Source organism: Thunnus albacares, chromosome 7 (assembly GCF_914725855.1).
Source record: "Thunnus albacares chromosome 7, fThuAlb1.1, whole genome shotgun sequence".
Taxonomy (NCBI): Eukaryota; Metazoa; Chordata; class Actinopteri; order Scombriformes; family Scombridae; genus Thunnus; species Thunnus albacares.
The window spans coordinates 30,045,450-30,068,706 of NC_058112.1; the positions used below are offsets into that span (position 1 = coordinate 30,045,450).

The window sequence follows — 23,257 nt, forward strand, 5'->3', positions numbered from 1 at the left end:
TATTTAGATTAAGTAGGATTTGCCCTTCAAATTAATCTGGGAAGGTTGCAAATAACAATATTTATAAAACATTTATTTGTGAAGCATGTGAAGGGTTTAGTTGGACACCCACACCTGCAATTCATTTCACTTTTAGCTTCACATGTGCGAACAAGCACAGTCATGAAGCATTTTAGGTGTATTAAACCTCCACTGTAGTGACACCACTACAAATACGGTTACATAATACCTGTTATTTTTTGATTATGTATTAATTGCATCTTTTCTCGGTTCTACCACAGCTGATAAGGCGAATGTCCAACTGTGCAGACGGTTAAGTTTTATCGGCTCTGTTCTTGTTGAGCTGGAAAACTCCCACGCTCCTCTCTGCTGCCTGTGGCTACGTCAGCAGCAGCAGCAGCAGCAGCAGCAGCAGCAGCAGCAGAGAAGCAGGTTAACGGGCCAAACAAATAACAACAAACGCTTTTTCATGTAGAATGGTAGAGACAGAGAAAAGAGAAGGAACTGGAAAGATGAAAAAATTAAAACAACAGGGTTTCATTCCCCCACCACCACCACCACCACCATCACCACCATCACCACCACCACCCCCCTATGGCAACCTGAAGTCGGCCACTCACAGCTGCTGCTCTCATTCTGCTCCAGCTGAACACCCACACACTATTAAATGCTGTATAAGAGACACACACACACATAAAAAGGCACTGTGTGTGTGTGTGTGTGCTTGTGTGTAAGAGAGAAAATATGCATTTATAGTACATGCGTGTTCAGTAAATATGAGATATCATCATGTATGACATTAATTATATTCCTGTTCCACATAATAGACGTCCTGTTGCTAATCAGTTACATCACTGCCTGTCGCTGGTATGAAGTGGACATACAGTATATCTAAACCAAATGGCAGTAGAGCCGCAACGATTAGTCAATTAATCGTTTAGTCGATCAACAGAAAACGAATCACCAACTTTTTAAAGAAAAAAATGCTGAAATTCTCTGGTTCCAGCTTCTTAAATGTGAGTATTTCTGGTTTATTGAGTCCTATATGACAGTAAACTGAATATCTTTGGGTTGTGGACTATTTGTCGGGACAGCAAAAGACATTTTAGGTTGCATCTTGGGCTTTCGGAAATGGTGACACTTTATAGACCAAACAACTAATAAATTCACAAGAAAAACAGATTAATCAATGAAAATAATCATTGTTTGCAGTCCCAAATGACAGTTAACTGAAACACTAAAGACATATTGTGAGACAACAGAGATCTTCCAGTAAAGCACCTGCTATTAGAACTACTGTCAATCAATTAGTGTGCCAAACTGCTCTGAGAAAAGTCAGGAAATTGTCATTGCAATTTCCACGAGGCCGAGGTGAAGTCTACATGTTCTTTGTTTTGTCTGACCAACAGTCCAAATCCCAAAAGCATTTTATTTTCAATGATATACGAGGAAATGCCAACATATGCACTGGAACCAGAAAATGTTTTGAGATTTTGCTTCATAAATGACTTAAATTATTACAAGAATTGTTGATTTTCTGTTTTACTAATTGATTAAATGCACAACACAAATTATTTAAATATCATTGGTATTAAAACATTGTTGACAGTGTTGCAACTCAACAAGCAGGTTTGCTTTATGGATTTTTGTCCCTTGACTGGATTCACCAAAAACAGACTTCCAGATCATAATTTTATCCAACAACTCAACTGAATCTCAGTTCAGTCTCATTACGTTGTGATAAATGTCAATATTTTAGTATAAATTACATTGTGATAGAAGATTTTTATCCATATCATTAACCCCTTTCAGATCCTTCGCTAGTTCATCAGAACTTACAACAGCAGGATTCATCAGATATTAAATGTTCTTTTTACATGTAGGTTCTCTTTCCGTGCGAATGTTACAATAACCAGCTCTGCTTCCTCTCCTCTGCTTCAACAAGTGACAAACCACCGGAGTGACCGAATCACTCTTGACAGAAAAATGACAAACCAGGTCAGGTCTTCACAGATCAGTTTCACACCTCTCACAGGAGTGTGAATAGTTTCAAAGCACACACAGACACACACACACAGATGTTACACATACAAACTGTACTGTAAACGTGTTGAGAGCTTTTGCTGCTATAAATTCTGAATACTGGGTCAGGTAAGGCAAGTAGAGTTGACTGTTTCTGTCTTTGTATCGCCATCATTTCATTCCCCACCTTGTCACATGGAGCAGCCATGCGTGTGTGTGTGTGTGTGTGCATGTGTGTTAGAGTGTTCATGACGCTTTCAGCCCACATGACGCAGCAGCCATGTCATCAAATCAACTAACCAAGAGACCCTGAGAGTGACAGAAAGAGAGAGAGCGATCAGGAAACAGTAAAATAAAGCTGATATCTGAAAATACAAACAAGAACACAGGAGAGAGATTTCAGGCGCACTCGTGTCGGAGGGATTTTCCAAAAAGGCTAAAAAGAAATTTTATCAATATTTATTTGAATTCACAGCACAACCTGCTCAAGGTACCGAAATCTGGCACCAATTGATCGTGAATCGGTACTCAGGAGCACCGACGTAATTCGGTCGATACCCTTAAAAGTACAGAGTTCAGTATCCATCCCCAGAGAGACAAGGGGATATTTTTGAATGTCATGTTCTTTCAGATCAATAGTCCAAAATCCAAAGATATTTGGTTTATTATCCTGTATGATATAAAAAAGCTTTACAATTCTCACATTTGAGAAGCTACAACCAGCAATCTTTTGGCATTTTTTCTTTAAAAAAATGACTGAATAAAACAATTATTCAATTATCAAAATAGCGGCCTTGCATATAAAAGAAAAAAAACATGTATTCAAAGGATGAACAAACAGGTCAAAGAAAGAAGGAAAGAAAAGAAAGAAAGAAGAGCATCATCCAATCAGAAAGCTAAGACAGAGTGCTACAAAATAAGAGCTGAGCAGAATGACAAATAAAGCCATAGCATGATATTTAACATACAATAATACAAACATTTAGTCCTTTTTTTTTAAATGAATGGGGTTATTTCTCCCCGAATCATATAAGAAAAAGGAAGAATTTTTGAGGTCCTAGTTTGTGGTGGTGTTATTTTAGCCTTCAGTAAGTTTTATATCACTACTGAGAGACAGACATGAAATACATGAGCTCTAACACAAAGTAAAGTGGTGATAAGTAGCAACTAAATAACAAACTGCTGACTTCCAGCTGTTTCTGATATTTAAGTAAAAATGCATCCTGTCCAATGAGCCAGACTGAACAAACTGGGGCTGAAACAGAGACCAGCATCTCATCCCCACTAATTCAGACACCATAGATCTGGAAATCTAACCGTCCAGAAGACACTAGACTTGCCAACATGAAGTATTTTCCTTGTAAGTCCTTTAAGCATCACAAATCAGCAGGTGTCTTCCAAATAGAGCCGCCAGAAAAGGAAGTTGCCAAGACCAGCTTTTAAACCGGATTATTAATCAAGAAGAAATTACAGTATTTATCAGTTATCTTTTTTTTTTTTTGTTCTTGTTGATATTGATTTTATTCAAGCATCTTTGCTGTTTTATCTCTTTGACAACTGAATATCATCAGATATTTAAGCAATTTTAACTTCTAGGAACTTGTGTTGAACATTTTTCATCATTTTCTGATGCTTATATACTAAAAAAGGACTCAACAGATTCACTGACAGTGAACATAATCCTAAATTTGATATATATTGCAATATTGCCCCCCCCCCACCCTCTGGATTCTCATGTGCAGTAACTCTGACAGCACTATGGGGGTTTTTCTGGAAGGGAATGAGCAGCCAGAATAATCTGACACTTAAGTCCTTCCATGTTTGACTTTATTTTTGACCCAGAAACACAGAAAATATAGTTAAATGTCCAATTTCACATGAAAAAAAAAGGCCTCTCATGTTCCCTGTGTAAGGGAAACAAGCAGAGCAAATCGGTGATCACTGCCAGGGTTTGGGGTTTGATTCCCAGTCCGACCACCTTGTTATAGACATATGCATCCGCCGCACTGTGAGCCACTTAAGATAAAAGCCTCCACCGAACAGCAAGTTATACACTTATGTAAAGAATGAAGGGAGAGAAGGGAGGCTGGAGAGTGAAATATAGGCCTATATGAAGGGGGGGGGGGGGGGGGGGGGGGGGGTTACAGGCAGAGAAAGAGGATTAAGAGAGAAAGAGAGTGAGAGGGACGGATGCTATGACCTACTTCTTTGAGCCCTTCACCAATTGTTCCTTTTCACAGTGAAGATTTTTTTTGCGCGCACAAGACACACAGTGTGAACACACACACACACACACACACACACAACATGGACGTATACGTACAAGTACATAAAAATAGAACTACTAGGTGACACAGAAAAATGCTTAAATACACACAATCAGTGATCCACAGAACACAAGCAGAAAGTCTGTTAGAAACATAAGGTGCCTTTAAAAGAGAAAAAAATGATTAACAGAAAAGAAAACGTTCTTCAGGCAGAGCAAGATAAATTATGTAAAAGCCTTTATTCATATTAATGGTTTAAAATGCCGACCAGTTTCAAACATACTGGGTCCTCATCAGGCTGGAGATTCTTAAAAAAAAACCTGATTTCTTATACGCTGTACAGACATATTGTGTTACACAATTCAATCACATAATGAAATGACCAACAGATAGCACACTGATATTCAGGGCTGTGCAATATGACAAAAATCTCATATCCCAATATAGTTTATTTCATATGATATATATCATGATATAGCACATTTTCTTCAATTCAATGAATAAATGGTTTTTGGTCCGTGTTTATTAATGTAATCTGCTGTAAAGATGGACTCCAAATGATGAAAAATATTGCCATAAAGGCTGATTTGCGACACAACGAAATAAACAATAGAGCATAATATTATCTTCATACAATATATATCTTCACATCACACAGCCCTACTGATATTGAGATATTAATACTATGAACATAATAAAATAGACACACAAGTCACATTATGCAGCATGATGCAGTCCCATAATCAGATGCAATGAAGACTTTTCTCTAATATTTTCTCTGCCAAAGAATGCCTGAAGAACGATTTGTTTTCAGTGCAAACATACATTTACTGGCCATTCATACAAAAATAGCATTACGTTAGCAAAAACGAAAGGCGCTGCACTGATAAAAGCATCTTATAAGACGATTATACAAGATCCAAGAAGTGTGGTTTGAGAAACAGATCCAGATTCAGGAGTTTTTTAGGTTTATCAGACAAACGCTGCAAAGATACTATCAGTCAACAACTCTGCAAAGTTATCACAACACAACTGTTTCATTTTTTGTCACATTGATGAAAGATAAACTAAATTTGGATGAAACCTAGCTACTGTAGGAATGCAGAGGTCCCATTCAATGAATGCACTTTTACACATTGTGCTGTCAATTTATCAATTATATTATCAATCAATAGAAACTCATATTGAAAATTTAAGTAAACACAGATCTGCTGATAACAGGTTAATCATTTCGACCATTACTGGAGCTAAAATGCCAAATAATATAACCTCTTTGGGATTTGCATTGTGTTACCTGAAGCTCTGGGAACCTGTGTTGGGCATATTCAAGTATCAAAGAAATAGCTGACAGATTAATGATAATGAAAACAACCCTTAGTCTACATACATAATACATGCATACACACACTCAGACATGCTCTTTCAACTCTGAGACAGTTCAGCCCCATGGGAGTGCACCCGTCTTCTACACAGATTGACAGCACTTCACACCCCCCCCCCCACCCCCCCCCCCCAAAAAAAAAGAAAGAAAGAAAAAAAGAAGGAGCTCTCCAAAGACAGCCACTAACGTACCATTTTCTCAAAAATGGAGGAATGGGATGCGGGGGGGGAGTGGCTGGAGAGTAAGATTGACTCTCTGAGTCTTTTTTGCCTCATTCCTGAGTGGCATGTCAGTGGGTGGCAGTGAAACATGAGCTTGGAAGCCTGTGAAGGAGGGTCCGGGTTGGGGGGTCTGGTTGCTAGGCAGCTGACCAATCAGAGCAAGATGCTGATTGGCTTGTGTGAGTATCTGGAGAGAGGGGGTTAACCCAAGAAGTGTAAACCTGGTTTTAGACCATAGAAAAGAGGGAAAAGAAGAAGGAGAAAGAAGAAGATACAGACAAACTAACATGCACACAGGTTGTCATTAATGTCCTAACTGTGTTTTTATTATTATAAATTAAATTTGCATATATTCTGGCTGTAACTGTTGACAGATATTGATAATTATGTTCTCTTTGTATAGGCTTTTCAACCAAAATGTTTAAAGGTAAATATTTCCTGTGCTTTCCTATGTTTGAAGGGGTTTCTCTACCCAATTTAATTTCCTATATCTAGAAAACCAACCCAAAAGGAGATGGGTCAGGTGGTGAAGATGATAATATTGCTCAGTATTTTGTTTGGTTTGAATAAAATGATTTGTAGGGTCATACATTTTGCACAACACACGAATGAACTCGTTGGGGAAGCTTTCTATCAGGGGGAGAAAAAAAAAAAAGAAGTTGCAGGTTTTTGTGGTTCAGGGAGTGCACTGTGATTTTTTAATATATTTCGGATTAGCTGTGCAGCCCGAAGAGTGAGGGAGAGAGATACAGTGAGAGAAAGACACAAATTCAAAGATTTATGTGCAAGGAGAGAGACTACAAGAAAGACAGTAACGATGAGTAATGCCACACTGTCTGTCCAAAGAGATAAAAACAGAGATAGAAACAAAGAAGCAGTAAGGGATGGGGAGCAACGCACAAAGAAGGCAGGATGTGCAAAATAAAAAGATTTTACAGGAACAAAAAGAGATGAACAGCGATATAGAGGAAGACAAACATTGCTGAGTGTATGTGTAGGGAGTGGGGGGAAGAGCTGGAAAAGCCCAGCAACAGGGCATGCCTTAAATAGCTAGATGGTCGGAGATAACGTGACGCTGGAGAAAGCCTGATGGCTCGGGGCATGTGTTGTGTTGTGCTAAGCATGTATGAGCCCAGTGCTGACAGCAGCTCCATGGGCTCTCTTAGTCATATGGCAGATCACATGACCTCCCGAGGAGGCCTGTCCGCATACGGCCAGATGCTGGTGGGCAGAAAAAGCAGACCGCCCATCTGGATTCCCAAACACCACTGTCTGTAGGGATGGTTACCCCAATCCACCTCAAGAACAGCACTCATTCGGTTGGAAATGGTTATTTTATAGAGTGGAAGCACTTGATAAGCATGGGAGCTGCTTTGGGAATGGTATTACCAACCCTTGCATTGCTAGTTTCTTACTCAAATGCCACCTCATGTTACAACAAAAGCAAATGGATTTATATATAGTCATAATTTATTCACAAGGCAGTGCTTTACAGACATTTAAACTTTAAGAGGAATTGGAAAGAAACTTTAGAAAAGGCTGAGTTTTAAAAGGTTCCACACAAATTTGGAGGTAAATAAAGTGCTACAATTACTAAGGCACTACTCATCAAGCTGATCTAGTGCTTATCCACTGCTAGTTTTATTGCCTGGTCACTAAAATGGGTTTCCATTTTCCATCCAGTGATCATTTCTTGCCAGTGAAATCATCCCATCAAGTCATTTTCACAAAAGCACAGACATCCAATCTGGACACCTCCTTCTGTACGATCCCTCTCTCTCCCACTGAGACCAAAGCTCACAGCACATAACTGCCCAACAGTTAGAAACAGTTTGACAAAATGTCCAAACAGTTATCATGGTTGGTTTAGAGTACAATTAATGAGTGTATGTGAAGTTTTATTCAATTATTTATAAAAGGAATTACTGATCTGGCAATGTTTGTGCCTTGTTGTATCCACATCATTAATTTGGAAACAGCTACTTGCAATGTTTCGGTATTATTAAGAGACCATTAGTTAATCCTGTATTAAAGGACCAGTGTGTTAGATTTAGAGGCATCTAGCAGTGAGGTTGCAGATTGCAACCAAATGAATACACCTCCCCCCCTCCCCTTCCAAGCGTTTAAGAGAACCTACGGTGGCTGCCAAACATGAAAGGTCCTCTCTAGAACCAGTACTTGGTTTGGCCAGTCTGGGCTACTGTAGAAACATGGCGGTGCAACATGGCAGCCTCCGCGGAAGAGGACCCGCTCTCTATGTAGATATAAAGGGCTCATTGTAAGGTAACGAAAACACAACAATTCTTATTTTCATGGGATTATACATTAATTAAAACATTTATGAATATTATATTCCATTTCTTCCAAGTCTGTTACGCTAGATGTTACTAAATCTTACATATTGGTCCTTTAGATTATATTTTTTATGTTAACATTGAATAAAATGGCTATACGCAGCTTTTTGCATCTCTTAGTAGGGCTGCCCCCCCAAATGTGATGGCCAGAGGTCCTCAAGTCCATTCTCATTTTGTCAGTCAAATCATTGCATATTTCAAAACTGCAAATACAAACCAAGTTTTGACCAAAAACTAACTGTGATGAAAACAGAGAAGGACGACGGAAACAAAGAGTAGCCTGGCTCCTTTCTGCTCCGACGCTCTCAGCTCTGATACTGAAGGTTAGCAAAGTCAGCTAAACTACTTTTGAGCCAGACGTTGGCAAAACGTCCTCTACTGCCGTCCTGTGTGACTCATCGGCTAACAGCTCTGTCAGCAGCCACATAGGAGACGCGCTATGTGGAGCACTAGTATGTTACCACTGACCTATGACCAATATGGATTGTAATGCAACTGGGTGGAGAAGTGAAATAACTGCTCCCTTCCTAAAGGCGAATTTTCAGCCTAGACTGCTGACACAACATCAACTTGAAAAGTTCTCATTTGGGTACAGCCTCATCTCGTGTACAGCCTGAGCTTTCTGTTAGCTTATTGTGACGGTTCTCTAGCTGCACACAGACTACATGGTTGAATTCAAGCATGCCAGATCAGGCAATTAAACCGCCAACTGCTCAGCATTGAAAAAACAGAAAATGAAAATAAATGACTATCTGGTAAAGAAATTTAAACATCTGGCAGCTAAAGATCCAAATATAATTATTAGGAGTTGGTGGAGACCAAACCAGAGCTAACAGGAGAGTGAATATTACTTTGTCAGGTTTTGTTCTCTCTGACAATAAGCAGTCATTTAGTCAAACATGGCAGAAAGTCTTTGAAACATCAAGGACATTAAAAATAGTTTTAATGACCTTCAGATTTTCTGTGTCCCACTCTCTCTACAACATCACCAACACTGAAGAGGCTTTACACGCAGTGTTTTTGTAAAACTATTCTTTGTATTAGCAGGAAATTGCCAATGGCCATTGGCCAATCACTTAATTTTACTTTTGGCTGGTGAGCTTATCCACTTTGACTCAGGCAGCTACTCAGCCAAAATGTACTCAGTTGATAAAACAGTGAAAGCAGCTACATCATTTTGGAAATGAGCTTTGCGGCTCTGGCCTGTCAATACAAATAAAACAGTTTGTTTCCTGCTCTGAGAAATGGGTAAAGATGGAGTCTCCAAATGCCCTTTGAAAAGCTCTTGGCGCAAAAGAATGGGTGACTTGTGTAGCCGTCAACCACGGTAATCATGTGATATCGCTGTTGTTTGGCTAATCTGCTTACGGCCTCCTTTCTTTTCTCCAGGATGAAACCTGATACGGCAGCTCAGCCAGCTTTAGCCACACGCTAATTAATCTGCAGGACCAAAGCTTCTTAATAACACCCAAACGCCACAAACAATCGTTGTAGATGTGCCAAGCAATGGAAATTTGGTCCAAGCTTTTGGGGTTGGGGCAGTTAAGTGGTCCGGCGGGGGAATTGTTGGTCCTACAGAGCTAAAAGGACTTGAACTAAAACTGCAAGGACAGAGTGCTCAGTTCTGCGTGTACCTTTGTGTAACTGTGCCAGTGTAAGGTGCTTTGGAAATGCTGACTAATGAGGCTGGTTAGCTTGATTTGTGGTATGATTTTAAAAAAAGGGACATCACTGTTCGGTGACATTGATAGCCCTTCAGCTGGTTGCCAGATGATGCTTTTCTTCTAGCTATTTAGGGGGGTTCGAGAGAGAACTGGAAAGCGAGTGGATGGGGGCAGTTGGCTTAATCCTCTCTGTCACACTGTCCTGCTTTGTCAGAGACGATATCAGGCCTCAATTTTTCACCCTCGCTTTTGCATCTCATCCATCCTCTATCACCTTCACTCAGATCCAAACTGACGATCTGGGCCTCTCATTGTAGACACATCTTTCTTAACTCCTTCCACTGATTTTTTTTGTCTTTCCCCGCTTCTTCAATCTCTGTTCCTCTCTGTCTCTCCCTCTGTCTGCCTCTGTCTGTCTCTCGGATGAGGCTTATCTGCGACAGAACAAACAGGCTCATTGTGTTTTGTGAGAGCCGTCAGGGCAGCAGAGAGGAGGCTTATTTCATTGAAACCTGGATACGATATCCACCCACAGGGGAGAGGGGGCCTGCAGGGACTCTTAATGCCAGCAGAAAATATGGGTGAAGTGGCGGTGGAAACAGCCAATAACAGAAACACAAAGGGACAGAGAAAAGGTGACACTGGGGCACAGACTGTCCTAAATTCAAAGAAAAGGAGACCGTAGAAATGTAAGACGATGCACGAAATATGGACCTGAATGAAAAATGAAGAGGGAGGTGATGCAAACAAGTGAGAAGGAAAGTAAAAAGATTCAAATTACTGTCTGAAGCCGATGCTGCGGTGTCGAGCGAGGTAAGGAGTCATTGAGCGCTGTTCAATATCAGCAAGGTCAGTGACCGTAAAGCCATACAATAGGCTCAATATCACGGAAACTGAACAAAATGTCTGTCAGCTGAACAGCTGGCCAACAGTGAAAAAACACAATAGCAACAGGGACGGCTATGAAAAGCTGCAGCACAGCCAAAAGGTCACTGGTTCGATCCCCGCAACATGTGCATGGTGTTTGGAGCAAAGCAACAGAGCAAAGCATTGAAGCTCTATGTATTGTTTCAGAGCATCACCTACAAGCCTTGAAGCTTAAAGTGTAGTGAATGAGTTGCACATTAAGAGCCTATTAAAAAAAGCCTTAAAGTAGGGCGTGGACAAACTGAGGCGCAGATTCTGACCTAAATACAAAGCTGCAAAGCCAAAGAGGGACATGCAAGGGTTTGTTCAGAAATAACTCGGTATTCCTGCCCCAGCGGAGAACGAGGTGACCTGCAATGTGAGGGCGAGACAGGTTGTCTCCTCGGCTGCTGGGACATCACACAGAGTCATCATCTGTGCAACATCAGTATTCAGTAACCACAGATCAATGTCATCCATTTAAACTCATCCCTGCCTTCATCGTACAGCTATTACACGGGCTGTATAAAACACACACACACACATATATCAACTTCACTTCAATCACCAAGGACAGTAAATGTTCAGGCCTTGGAGACACTGAACCTCACAACCTCTCAACCTTATCCCTTATTTCATACCATTCAAATGAAGTGCAGAACATACTGCAGAGAGCAGACTACAGTATAATGGCAGGTAGACCAACTGCTGACAGTAAGCTGCTTAGCTCAACACTCATTACAGGTTTTATAGTTTGGTTCAAACACCACATGTTCTGGTTTGCTTGTCCACCAGCTGTGGAGATGTGTGACCACTGCTTCAATTATTTTTATTGATTTTACAAGTTTGCTGCAAGATTGCTGATTGAAAACATCTAGTGGTTTTGGTGTAGGACACAAAATGTGCTGCAAATTGCCTTCAAATCTCTGAAACAGATCCAAATTGTCAAAACATTTAGAAACAAAAATCAAGGTGTAATCTGAAAAGGCAACAAAGAGTGAACTTGTATATCTTTTTTGTGTGTGTGCACTGGATAGTGTGGCTGGGAATTCCCCCAAATAACCATTTTACCATCCAATTATATTTTAAAACAGAGCAGGGTGAGAAATTAGCACCAACCACCAGCCAAATGCTGGTAAAATATGAAAGTGGCTGGTGGATTTCAGAGACAAAATAATGATTTACTATTGAATGGTGGTGAAACTGAACATTTATCTGTCAGTAGCTGGTAGGTGTTCACATTTTAAAAAGTTCATTTCTCACCCTGGGCAGGTAGGCTACCTACTGAAGTGGCTAACTGAAAAGACTAACTTGGCATCCTCAAAGTTCACTAAATAAATAATTTATGAGATGTCCCTTGTTTTCCAGGTTCAGATTTCCACTAGCAAATAAAATCGATTACACCCTTAACTCATGCAGCATCCACCTAATTGGTCTTCAATGGTTACTGAGGAACAACAGGAGCCAGAACCAGCAACTTCAATCATCTGTTTAATCGCTGCTAGTTGAGTGGATGGTGCTGGGTGGACACACAGATTTGAGCACACGGGCCTTTCAGGAAAACAAGAAAACAAAGTGCTAACCAGTCGCTCAGCCAGTTCCCTTTCAACGAAGGCAATTAGAGAGGCTGCTTATCTGTGGGTAATTACAAAGGAAAGAAAGAAACAGTGGGACAGAGTCTGTCATCGTGGTCACACAAGTGTTCTGCATATTTCTGGGATAACGCCACCAATTCAGATTTTGTGATATCCCATTCATTTGGAAGAATTCATCACATTTATTGGTCATTAAACCAAGTGACACAAACTCAATTCTGGGTCATAATTACAGCTAATCGTCTCATCTCAAGACTGTGCACAAAGGCAATCTGCTCTGAATAGACTGTGTTCAATTTAACCCGACAACAGCAGTGTTTTAGCAAAGAAGTACAGAGCGTGTCGTCTGGACTCACCCTCAGGGCCTCTATGACCAGGTCTCGGGCCTCCAGCTCTCCCTCCATGATACTCAGCAAGGTGAGCAGCTCTGGCTTGCTCAGGTTATCCATGTTGAACTCACATTTCTGTAACACAGGACAAAAACATGTCACAATCATGCAATCAACACAAACACAAATATTAAACCTTAACACTTCTTCAATACCCACCAAGTTGTTTTCACAATCATGCTAGCGTTAGCATGTATATATACATATGCTCACAGTTCCTTGAATTATCATCAACAATGTTTTTTTGAGCCAAATCCCAAGTAACATGTACAGCTTTCAGCATTACACAAATCATTCGGACTTTGGACTCCTACCTACCTACAATGTTACCGATGGTGGAAAAGGTTATGCTGTATTATGCAGCTGCAACTGGTAAAAAGATAAAAACCAAAAAAATTATATTGTATGACACTCATCTAAGATGGCACCAACTTCATGTGAACTCCACCAGAATTTAAAAAAAAGTTGCTTACATGACAAAGGCACCACTAACTCCCAGTGTCCAACTGGTCTCATTAAGTGCAGCCCTCAAATTAGGCTAGATGTCTCGTTCTGCCTCAAAGCTATTAAGTTCTAATTACATCTAGCTAGGTCATTAAACACCAACATGGTCAGTGGTGACCGCAGGGCTTACGGGTGGAGATGACTATAATTGGGAGTGACCAGACCACTTCATGCTTCCCCTCATGTCAATTAAAAGCTTTTTCTGGTCCACTTTTAAAAAGCAAAAACGGCCATGTGTTGCCTCGGTCTAGTGGGTTCATAGGAAGAAGGCAGGACTTGTTTTAGGTCAAGTCAATGTCATCTCAAACTTTCTTATTATTCCTGACTGTGAATGACTTCGTCTGTGATACACAAACAGTTAGTGTTTATTAAAACCAGAAATTACTGTTTATTTGGAGGGTTTGCTCAAATCCAAAAGAGGTGTGAACTTAAGAAATATAACCATTTCCTTTCAGGATTTTGCTCATTTAAAAACAACATTTGTTTTTCAGTATTACCTGGCGCACTACTTCCAAACTTTATTTAATTCTATTTAAATCATTTATTTCTGGGTAGACCCATTCCATTACAAGGGCTTGTTCCATTTAACACTTATGTATTTTTTAAACTAGCTTCTATAGCTGGCAGGGTTGTGTAAAGCTTTTATATAGAAACTTAAGATCAGAGAATAAAAAGGTTGCATTATTACAGTTTTAATGCCCCAAAAGTAGGTTTTCAGTGAGAATTCACTCAATCAGGATAAGCTATAGCATCAACATGCTTTTTGCATGTTAATTCATCAGTAGTCATAATAATAATTAATATACTATATATACAGTAGAGATTAAATGATTTGTTGATTAATGATAACTGATGGATAATTTAAGTCATTTTTCAAGAAAACATACCAAACAATCTCTGGTTCCAGCTTCTCAATGTGAGAATTAGCTGCTTTTCTGTTTTATATCTTTGTAAATTGAAGATTTGGGTTTGGGACTCTTATTCAGACAAATAATGCATTTTGAAGATGTCACCTTGGGCAATGGAAATGGCGAAGGGAATCAATAATGAAAATATTTGTTAGTTGCAGCCCTGATATATATTATGATAATGTAATACTCAGGAAGAGGCCATTCTGACAAGTGAATTACTTTTGTGACAGAAGCATGGCCTTTCTAGAGTTAAGATGTAAAATTCAACAATAAATCAAGAGGATTTTTCATCAAGTCATAATTTTTGGGGGATAATCAAATAATCTAAAATAAAATAAAATAAAAATAAAATATCTAAAATGTCTTAAGAGAAGGAGACAAAAGGAGAAGAAGAGGGAGACAGCAATTTCCCTGCGTTTTCCAGATCACATCCCTAAACATTACAACAGCACAGTGTCAAATTGTTGTGTTAAGGACCCTTGAATGGCATTGTACTCATTCAAAGCAAAACCTCAGTGAGAAAAATTAGTGACATTCTTGGCTGGACAACTACAGAAATGAAGTAACTTCACATAGAGAAGCCAAAAGATAACACTGGATCTCAGTGACAGAAGAATTTCCAATTACTGTGTTGGCGACTTACTGCAGCCATCTGCTGAGAAAGCCTTCTGGAGGCACAGCTGCATTCCCAATATCTGGAAGCTTTACATCAGGCTATTTGTTCAATAAAACCTTTATAACCAAAGAGGCAAATGGAGGAAGTGAAGAGCTTCTTAGGCACTGAAGCACATCAGGCTGATTGCTACCTACTCATTCTGGTGACGTCTAGTTGTCAACCAGCCATTTGGGCCTGATTTACAAAACTACATCTCAACCTCAGCCAAGATTATTCCATTTCATCAAGGATCTACACACGTCTCCAGAGGTCTCTCTCAACCAACAAGCACAAAATATGACTCCGAACAGGCCAGTCTGAGCTTTCAACAAGCTGCTGCCTTCTCTGTGTCCTTTACACGCTCCTGTGACATTGTTTATTTCACCATAAGGGGGAAAAGTTCATGCTCAAACAACTGGAACAGAGGTAATAAATCTAAATGAATGAACAGGCCAGTGCTTTCACTTAAAATGTGATGTTTTAGCCAGAAAAGCTTTCTCGAGACAGGTGCTGAAACATCACGTTTTATCAAGAAATCAGTTTTTAGGTCTGGTGCCTGCTCACTCTTATGGACCTTTTTTTATTTTCAGAACAAGGAGCTGGAAAGTGTTGCATCAATCACATGTTTCAGTTTAGTCAAACCACGTTTTTATACTGATGTGATCACGGCAAGCTTGGAAATAAAAGCCAAAGAGATTCCAAGGGATTGATTCATTCGCATCGAGCCTTCCAATCGATCCCTGAGCCCCCTTTTTTCCCGGCAGCATTTTCATCGCTCAGAGAATTGGACGACTCAGGGAGCCTTGATGGACGGCAACCCTGAGCCATGCTGTCCTGTCACGGGGCCTCGGGTGGTTGTGAAGTGAGGGTGGAGGGCAGAGGGCTCCTTCTCTCTGGCATTTCTGCACAGTGAGCAGGTGAGGGAAGCGAACACTAATTTGTTCCATGAGCCATGTGCTGTGCGCCAAGGGCACGAGCAGCCTGGCTGGCATTCAGAGGCTCACTGTTAGCCCCGGTCCACTTAATAAGGCCTGTGTCATTTTACTCTGAGCCACAAGGGAGAGGAACCGCTTACTCTGTGCAAGTTCCTCCACTGTGTTCTGCTGGCAAAAGCCTGTTTAGGCCTGTAAGTTTCTCACAATCTTGTGTCCTGTTACTTGAAGCACAAAACTGTGTGATATGACAGCCTGTAAATAGACGCCTTTGAGGGGTTACCAATGGTTACGACGAAAATGCCACCAAGATGAGGAAATCAATATGAACTGAAAGGTCAGATGAGTTTCAAATGACCATAAAAAATGCATTTTCATTTAATAGAATCTCATAGAATCTAGCTACACAGATAGATTTTATTGTCCAGGTTTTGAGATGTCTGTCTCACACTATCACCAGTTTTTCGACTGAAAAAATTCAAAAACAGTTTACTGCAAGGTCTGTGGACAGGACACCGTTTCTGGATAGACACACTGCTGTGAATTTTTGAACATGATTGATTTTTCAAGTAAGCTCCACAAACAAAATTCTGTTCACCTCCGCTGTACTGTGGTGTAGGTAGAAGTCTCAAAACCTGGACAAATAAAACAAAAACTATCTACTCACATAAGGTAAGTGACAGGTGACAACTTTTTCTCTGTCGATACTGATTCAGATACCTCAACTCAGGGTGTCTGTTGGGACAGAGAACCAATCAGATACCAGCGCTCTCTTTCCCCAAAATTTAAAATATGCACACCTCTCTATGTAATTGAAATCATTTTAATGTAAGGTAACATTAGGCCAGAGATTGCTGTGGCACTACAAACTGAGTCCACTGTGACTGAATGAAACATTGATGATGAAACTGTATTGAACTTCTTTCACTCCCAACCCCCCCCCATCATAGATCCATTTTGGGGGGAACAGGGGATGTTTAGGAAGAGATAGCAGGTCAACATTATATGCCACATACAGTAGAAGTGATAATCATCTGAAAGCTGGGAGCCTGAAGATTAATTTAAGATGCAGTTCAGCACTGTGAGTCAAGTTTTTCTAGTAATAAATCTGTAATGAACATTGTGTTTTGGTTAGGCACCTATTCAAATTTTGAAAGTTTAGCGTGTATAAGGGCTTAGAACATTATGATGGAAGTATATGATGGCCATTGCCATGCTCAGTTATGTTTCATAAGTTGTTGCAGCAATTTTTAGGTTGATAGCATTTGGTGCAAATTCAACCATTTTTGACCACTCGAGAATTGATAGAAAAATTGTCAAAAATCCCTCCAAAAAACCACATTAAAACACAAAGACCCTGAGGATCACCAAAGAAAAATTCATGCTGTGATTTGATATCAAAAACTTTTGACATTTGGAGATTTCTGTAAGAATTGCATTTTTCAGCGATTACACGGCGAGCACTTCTGTTCTGGAAATTGCTCAGAAACTCCCTTATTGTCAATAAACCTAGGAAAGCCAAACATCTTCTTAATGCTGAGGTCTCTAGTTTGTGGTTTTAAAGTTTCGTGAGGCTGTGATTATCCTAGAGGTCACAATAGGTCATTTTTTACAGCTAGGTCAAATTTCAAAAAGTGGTCTCTCTACAATGAAATGGCTACTATGGAGACTAACATCATCACACATGAATACAATTGGTCTCACTGAATCCACAAGAGTCTCAGCTTTCCAGTCATACCAACTTTATGCAATTCCAAGACTGTTTAGGGACCCCAGTATGCAGAAATATTCAAATACACCATTTTTAGAATAGGCGAAAATAACATGTTTATACTGTATGCAAAAAACTGTGTGGTTTTTGCCCAAAACTGCATGGAATTAGCATAAAGTGGGCATGTCTGTAAAGGGAAGACTTGTGGGTAACCATAGAACCCATTTTCATTCAGATATCTTGAGGTTAGAGGTCGATGGACCCCTTTGAAAATGGCCATGCCAGTTTTTCCCTCGCCAAAATTTAGCCTAATATTGGCGCGTTATTTAGCCCCCTTCCCGACAAGCTAGCATGACATGGATGGTACCAATGGATGCCGTAGGTTGCATAGTTTCACATGATATAAGTAGCTTTAAAACTGAGCCCATTACAGCCTCTGAAAGACAGTACTGTCACCTGCGGACGCCAGCGTCCTCAGGGAGTAAAAGAGGTTAATGTGGATCAGCCACAGCATGGGCAATACCTGATTAACAAAATCACATTTAGCTCTGTTGTATTGGGTTAGAGACAGAAATCTCAGAGATAAACATCTCAAAACCTGGAAAAGCCCAAAATATCTGCATGGTTAGATACCACTAGAGGTATTTGGGTGAACTAGCCCTTTAACCAACTTGTTTACAAGGTAATTTGAACCCCTGTATCACAGCACAGAAATGTTGTTGTCAGGAGGAAGAAGCCATGACATTACAGCCACTCATGTTAATGGCACTCGTCCAATATGGCAGCATATCCCACATAACAACTGGTGACCGTTCAAAGGCCTCCATTACACAATAGATGATAGGTTTGAAGATGGGGTTGAATCGGTCACATTTTGAGGAAAATTAAGTTTTTTCTACAATCTAGGCTTTATTTTGTAGTTTTGGTATCATTCCTATCTGTTAAGGTAACATTTTTACTTATCAACTGAATTTCTAATTGAGTCTAACAGGACAAAGAACTCAAGTGGTCATATGAGACCAGTTTTACCAAACTTATTTGGAGGTGAAAAGACAGCAGACATGAAAATTGCTATCCAATTGCACCATCTTTTATTTTATTTTGCAGATTGACTTTCTGCTTCAACTTTGACCTACTGTAGTTGCCATAGTTGTGCGCGTAAAGTTTTTCTGTGCAGAGATTAAAAATAAACATTTAGCAGGTGCTCACTTTAAGTTTCACCTCCAAATAAATGGTTCAGATAATCATTTTTATCTTTATGCCTCTTGTTGCTATTTTCTTTGCTTTTAACATACATCCTTGTCTGAACTGCATGTATAGAAGCAACACTTTAATTGACGTCTTCTCTTGGTTTGTTTTTATTGTGTATATGTTTTTATGTTCCCTTGCTGCAAAAAGAATTTCCTCTTGTAGGACAATAAAGATCTGAAGTGAACTGAAGGGTTTTTTTCTTACACCTTGACTGCTTGTCTTGTCTTGTTGGACTCTTTTAGTAATGTTGCCGCATTATCAGATCTCATCAAATGCGGATCAAATCTTGGTAAAAATAAAACCCAAGTTGCTTTCCTTTAACTTCAGAACAAGTTGTAGACACATTGTCTGCCACACTAACATTTATTATGGTAAATGAGTGGGAGGTGACTGACAGAGTGCCTCTCATTGACCTCTGACCCCTCTCTGGACCATGTGGGCCGGTCCTCCAGAGTCCTCACAAACAAGAAGCTTCCCCCACCTCTGGCCAACAACAGAGAGTCTGACAGGGGTAAGCAAAGAGCAAAGTGCTTTATTTAACCACAGCAGGCATGATGGTGGTGGGGGGAGAGGAAGGGGGGGGGCCCGGCTTGGAGGCGGAAGCCCCTTTTCGTTGGCTGGAGCATGGAGAAGGAGGAGTGTGCTGGCAGAGAGATGGGTGAGACAGAGCTGAGGAGGCTGCCCAGCTCCCATGTCTCTGGAGCACCTGTTCGCCTCGACGCTAAATGTAAAGTAGCCTCGAGGCAGTTCTGAGCGCGCTCCCAGTACTCCCAGCTATGCCAGCTGAGTCACTGAAATTAAGACCAATTTAGAAAGGTGTCTGGTGAACCAGGCCTCCACCCGCCCCCCCCCCCCCTCCCCTCCACCATGCTGCCTCTGCCCTCCATCCACCCCCGCAGCTCTTCTCCCACCATCTCTTCACCACTCAAACCCACCCCCACCTCAACACCCACACTACCACCCACCCACCCACCTCAGGGACTGTGGCTGCTTTCTATTCCGGCAACATTTCCACCGGCCTACCTCTTCAATCTCACATCTGAAGACGTGCTTTTGTGATTTAATGGGATGTGGAGCCGCATTAATCAAAGGTTAAGTTCATTATAACAGGACAAGGACAAAAACTAAGCCTGTTCGTAGTTAAGCAGCAAAGGCATCACTGCCCATTCTGCATTAGGTGTCAGGTCGATAACAGCAATCTGACGGGTTGCATCATGGAGCCAGCGAAAGGGAAGCAAAAGGCTTCATAACCTCCCTCCAGCCAGGGCCAACAGATTGATCAATTTGCACAGAGGGGTGGAGAGCCGCTGCCCTGCCACATATGCTTCAACCTGCGAAAGGGCAAGCGAGAGAAATCACAACTAGGTGTGTGTAAACAGGTGAAGCTCAACAAAGGTTAGGGACAACAATCACATACTTCTTAAAAAAAAAAAACACTCTGACTTGACTTGCTGGTCTTGTCTGACAGTCAGAATAACCCGTGGAAAGACTCACAGCTTTGTAAGGTGAGCTGTGGGAGCCTGTGAGGATTCATTCTGGACTGACTGGTGCAGGGCCACTTCAGAAAAGAACCATTTTCATGCCACAATCAGCTCCACAGACCAACCTCAAGAACCTCTGAGTCATAACAGAAAATCATTTGCAAACAAATTTTAAAAAGGTGGACTGAAATATTTTTCACCCTTGGCAGGGAACACATCTGTCACCGGCCTTGATAGATCTTCTATTTTAGGATTTAACTCTCATGCAGCCAGCCAAACAGGTTGCTTTAAGTCTCTGCGTATTAACTCATTTACTGTTATATATATCAACCTGTATAGCAAGCGACGGTTTCTCTTCGATCAGGCGCAGGATAACATTTCAACTGCGGGATGAATGTTTAAAGCAGCCAAGGGGCGAACAAAAGAATTCACTATCATGTCTGAAATTAAAAAGAAAACGTGTTGTCCGCCTATTTGAGAGCCTGTTAGAGCCTTTCTGGGTGATTTATCACCCCAAACCGACACGAACCCCTTGTTTTTCTCCAGACATTGTCGCGAGGATCCCGCTGGCCACCGCTGTTGCTTCACGAGCCTGTGAGAAATAGATGCGCACTGCATTCCGCCCCCTTTACACTGTGACTACTTCAATGCCACACCGATAAAAACACCCGTGTAGCTTTCATATCTTCCTATAGCCTCATGTCTTACCGTGTCGACACTTCCCAGCACGGCGGTTGCCAGTGTTTGTACCGGAGGAGGCTGCTCTCCGCTGGCTCCCTCCGACGCCATCTTCGTACTGTAGCGGTCTGCTGGAGTGAGGGCGCATCCGGCACTCATTAACTATTGCGCTGCTGAATGCAAATCACGCCACGGACGGCCATTGAAGGAAAGAGAGCCGAGATCTGACAAACTGGAAAAGCTGTAAAGGGGGAGAGGACGACAGGTCTCCGCCGTGAAAAGCCCACAGCCGAGTGTGCGGGTTGCAGCGGGGGAGGCGGGCAGTCTTGTAGGCGTGGACCGACCGACGCGTAAAATCCAGATGCGAAGCCCCGGTGCGCTCCCAACTGGAAAGGAGGTGCGTCTCGTCGGACTGATTGACAACAGCATTTGTTGGCCTCTGTATGAAAAATGAGCCAGTGGGTGTGCCGGGTGATTAACAGCTCAGTTATATTCTATGTACATTAGATTTCCCGACATGAAGATCTTTCTCTTTTAAAGCCTTCTCCACTTCTGTCTGTCTGTGTGTGTGTGTGTGTGTGTGTGTGTGTGTGTGTGTGTGTGTGTGTGTGTGTGTGTGTGTGTGTGTGTGTGTCTAAAAGTGGTCAAATATAAATATGTTGAGTCTAAAAATACTGGATGAAATCATGGATAGTGTAGTATAGTGTAGTGTAGCATGGTCTAGTATAGTATAGTAAATTACAGCATAGTATAGTATAGTATAGTATAGTATAGTATAGTATTGTACACTAGAAATGCATTTCCTGCGGAAAATGCGTGTGAATGCTGACAGCTGAAATAACATTGCTACATAAACATTGCTACAAATACAACACACTTGTTCAGCATCCACATCTGTACAACTTTGCAGAATTATAGATATGTCTAGATATTAGATATGTATTTAAAAAGTCACTTAAGCATTATATTGTAAAGTGTAACACGAACTAGAAAATGCACGTGCCCTGTGAATTGGGGCATTGTCATCCTGGAAGAGAGACCACTCCCATCAGGATAGAAATGTTTCATCATACCTGACCCTTCCCTCTAAGGGGACAGGTGGACCCAAACCATGCCAGAAAAATGCCCCCCAAAGCATAACAGAGCCACCAGATCCCCCCAAGGGGTCAAGCATTCAGGCCTGTACCAGTTTTTCCTTTAATTTGTCATGTATGTATATATGTATGTATGTATGTATGTATGATGTACAGTATGTATGTATGTATGTATGTAAGTATGATGTACAGTATGTATGTATGTATGTATGTATGTATGTATGTATGATGTACAGTATGTATACATGTGTAAGTCTGTATGTGTGTCATTTTCTCACATTTACTTACATTGTAAAAAAAATGTTGCATAAAGCTTAAAATCTTTAAAAGTAAGAAAGTTGTAAAAAATAAAAACTAATAGCATAAATGTCCTTAAAGAGCTGAACGTATTGATATATGAATAGATTCTGTAAATTAAAGTATGCAAGGTATTTAGCCAGCGAAAAACATACAGAAGAAAAAGAACAATAAAGCTTTGGATAACAATAGTGTGCTTTCAGCAATCACACAAATATAGTGTGTAGTGCAGTATTGTATAGTATTGAACAGTAGTATTGTATAATGTACTGTAATATAGTTAAGTATAGTACTGTGTAGTGTAGTATTGTACAGTGTAATGTCATGTAGTGTAGTATTGTATTATTGTATATAGTGTAGTGTAGCATGGACAATGTAGTGTTGTGTAGTGTAGTATTGTATAGTATAATACAGTAGTGTATAGTGTTTCTGTTTGAGTAAGCTAACACAATTATGTGTTTGGGTGATTCCGCTGTGACTGTGGAAGTGATCAGGTTGAGCAGTTTCACCTGCCAGGGGAGGAAAAGTGCTTTCATTTTTGCTCTTTTACTTATTACATTTGAATACACGTAGGGTCATTTAGTTTGAACAATGACATGTGCCAAATGAATGTAATGTAATATATTTTTAGGGTCTTTCAAATGAAAAAAATGAGGCACCTTCTGTCAGCCCCCCCACTACATTTGAGCATAAAATGAATTTATACAAGCAGATTAATCTAATAATGCCACCATCAATCCAACATCTTTTGGTAATATCCACTCACATCGCCGACCATTTTGCTTGACGGCCTATAAATGAAACCAAAAAGCAAAGAACTCGAACCAAAAGCCAAATGTTAATCTTACACGAGTCGATGCTCAGAGTTCAAATCTCTCAGCTCTGGATCTGTTTATCCTAGAAAAGCAGAGAGAGGATAGGGGCCCTCTCAGCTCCCAGATGTG

The 23,257-nt window shown here is 40.7% G+C and overlaps 1 protein-coding gene across 1 annotated transcript in view; it reads right to left on the reverse strand.

The window, feature by feature from the left end:
• cttnbp2 (cortactin binding protein 2) overlaps nucleotides 1-21,250 on the reverse strand; it is a 100,857-nt gene extending 79,607 nt beyond the window's left edge. The window contains exons 1-2 of the mRNA XM_044356085.1: nucleotides 20,953-21,250; nucleotides 12,767-12,874 (exon numbers count right to left, since the gene is read on the reverse strand). Coding sequence (XP_044212020.1) covers nucleotides 12,767-12,874; nucleotides 20,953-21,081 — 237 coding nt within the window. The 5' untranslated portion in view covers nucleotides 21,082-21,250. The remainder of the gene's footprint in view (nucleotides 1-12,766; nucleotides 12,875-20,952) is intronic.
• Between the last annotated feature and the right edge of the window lie 2,007 nt (nucleotides 21,251-23,257).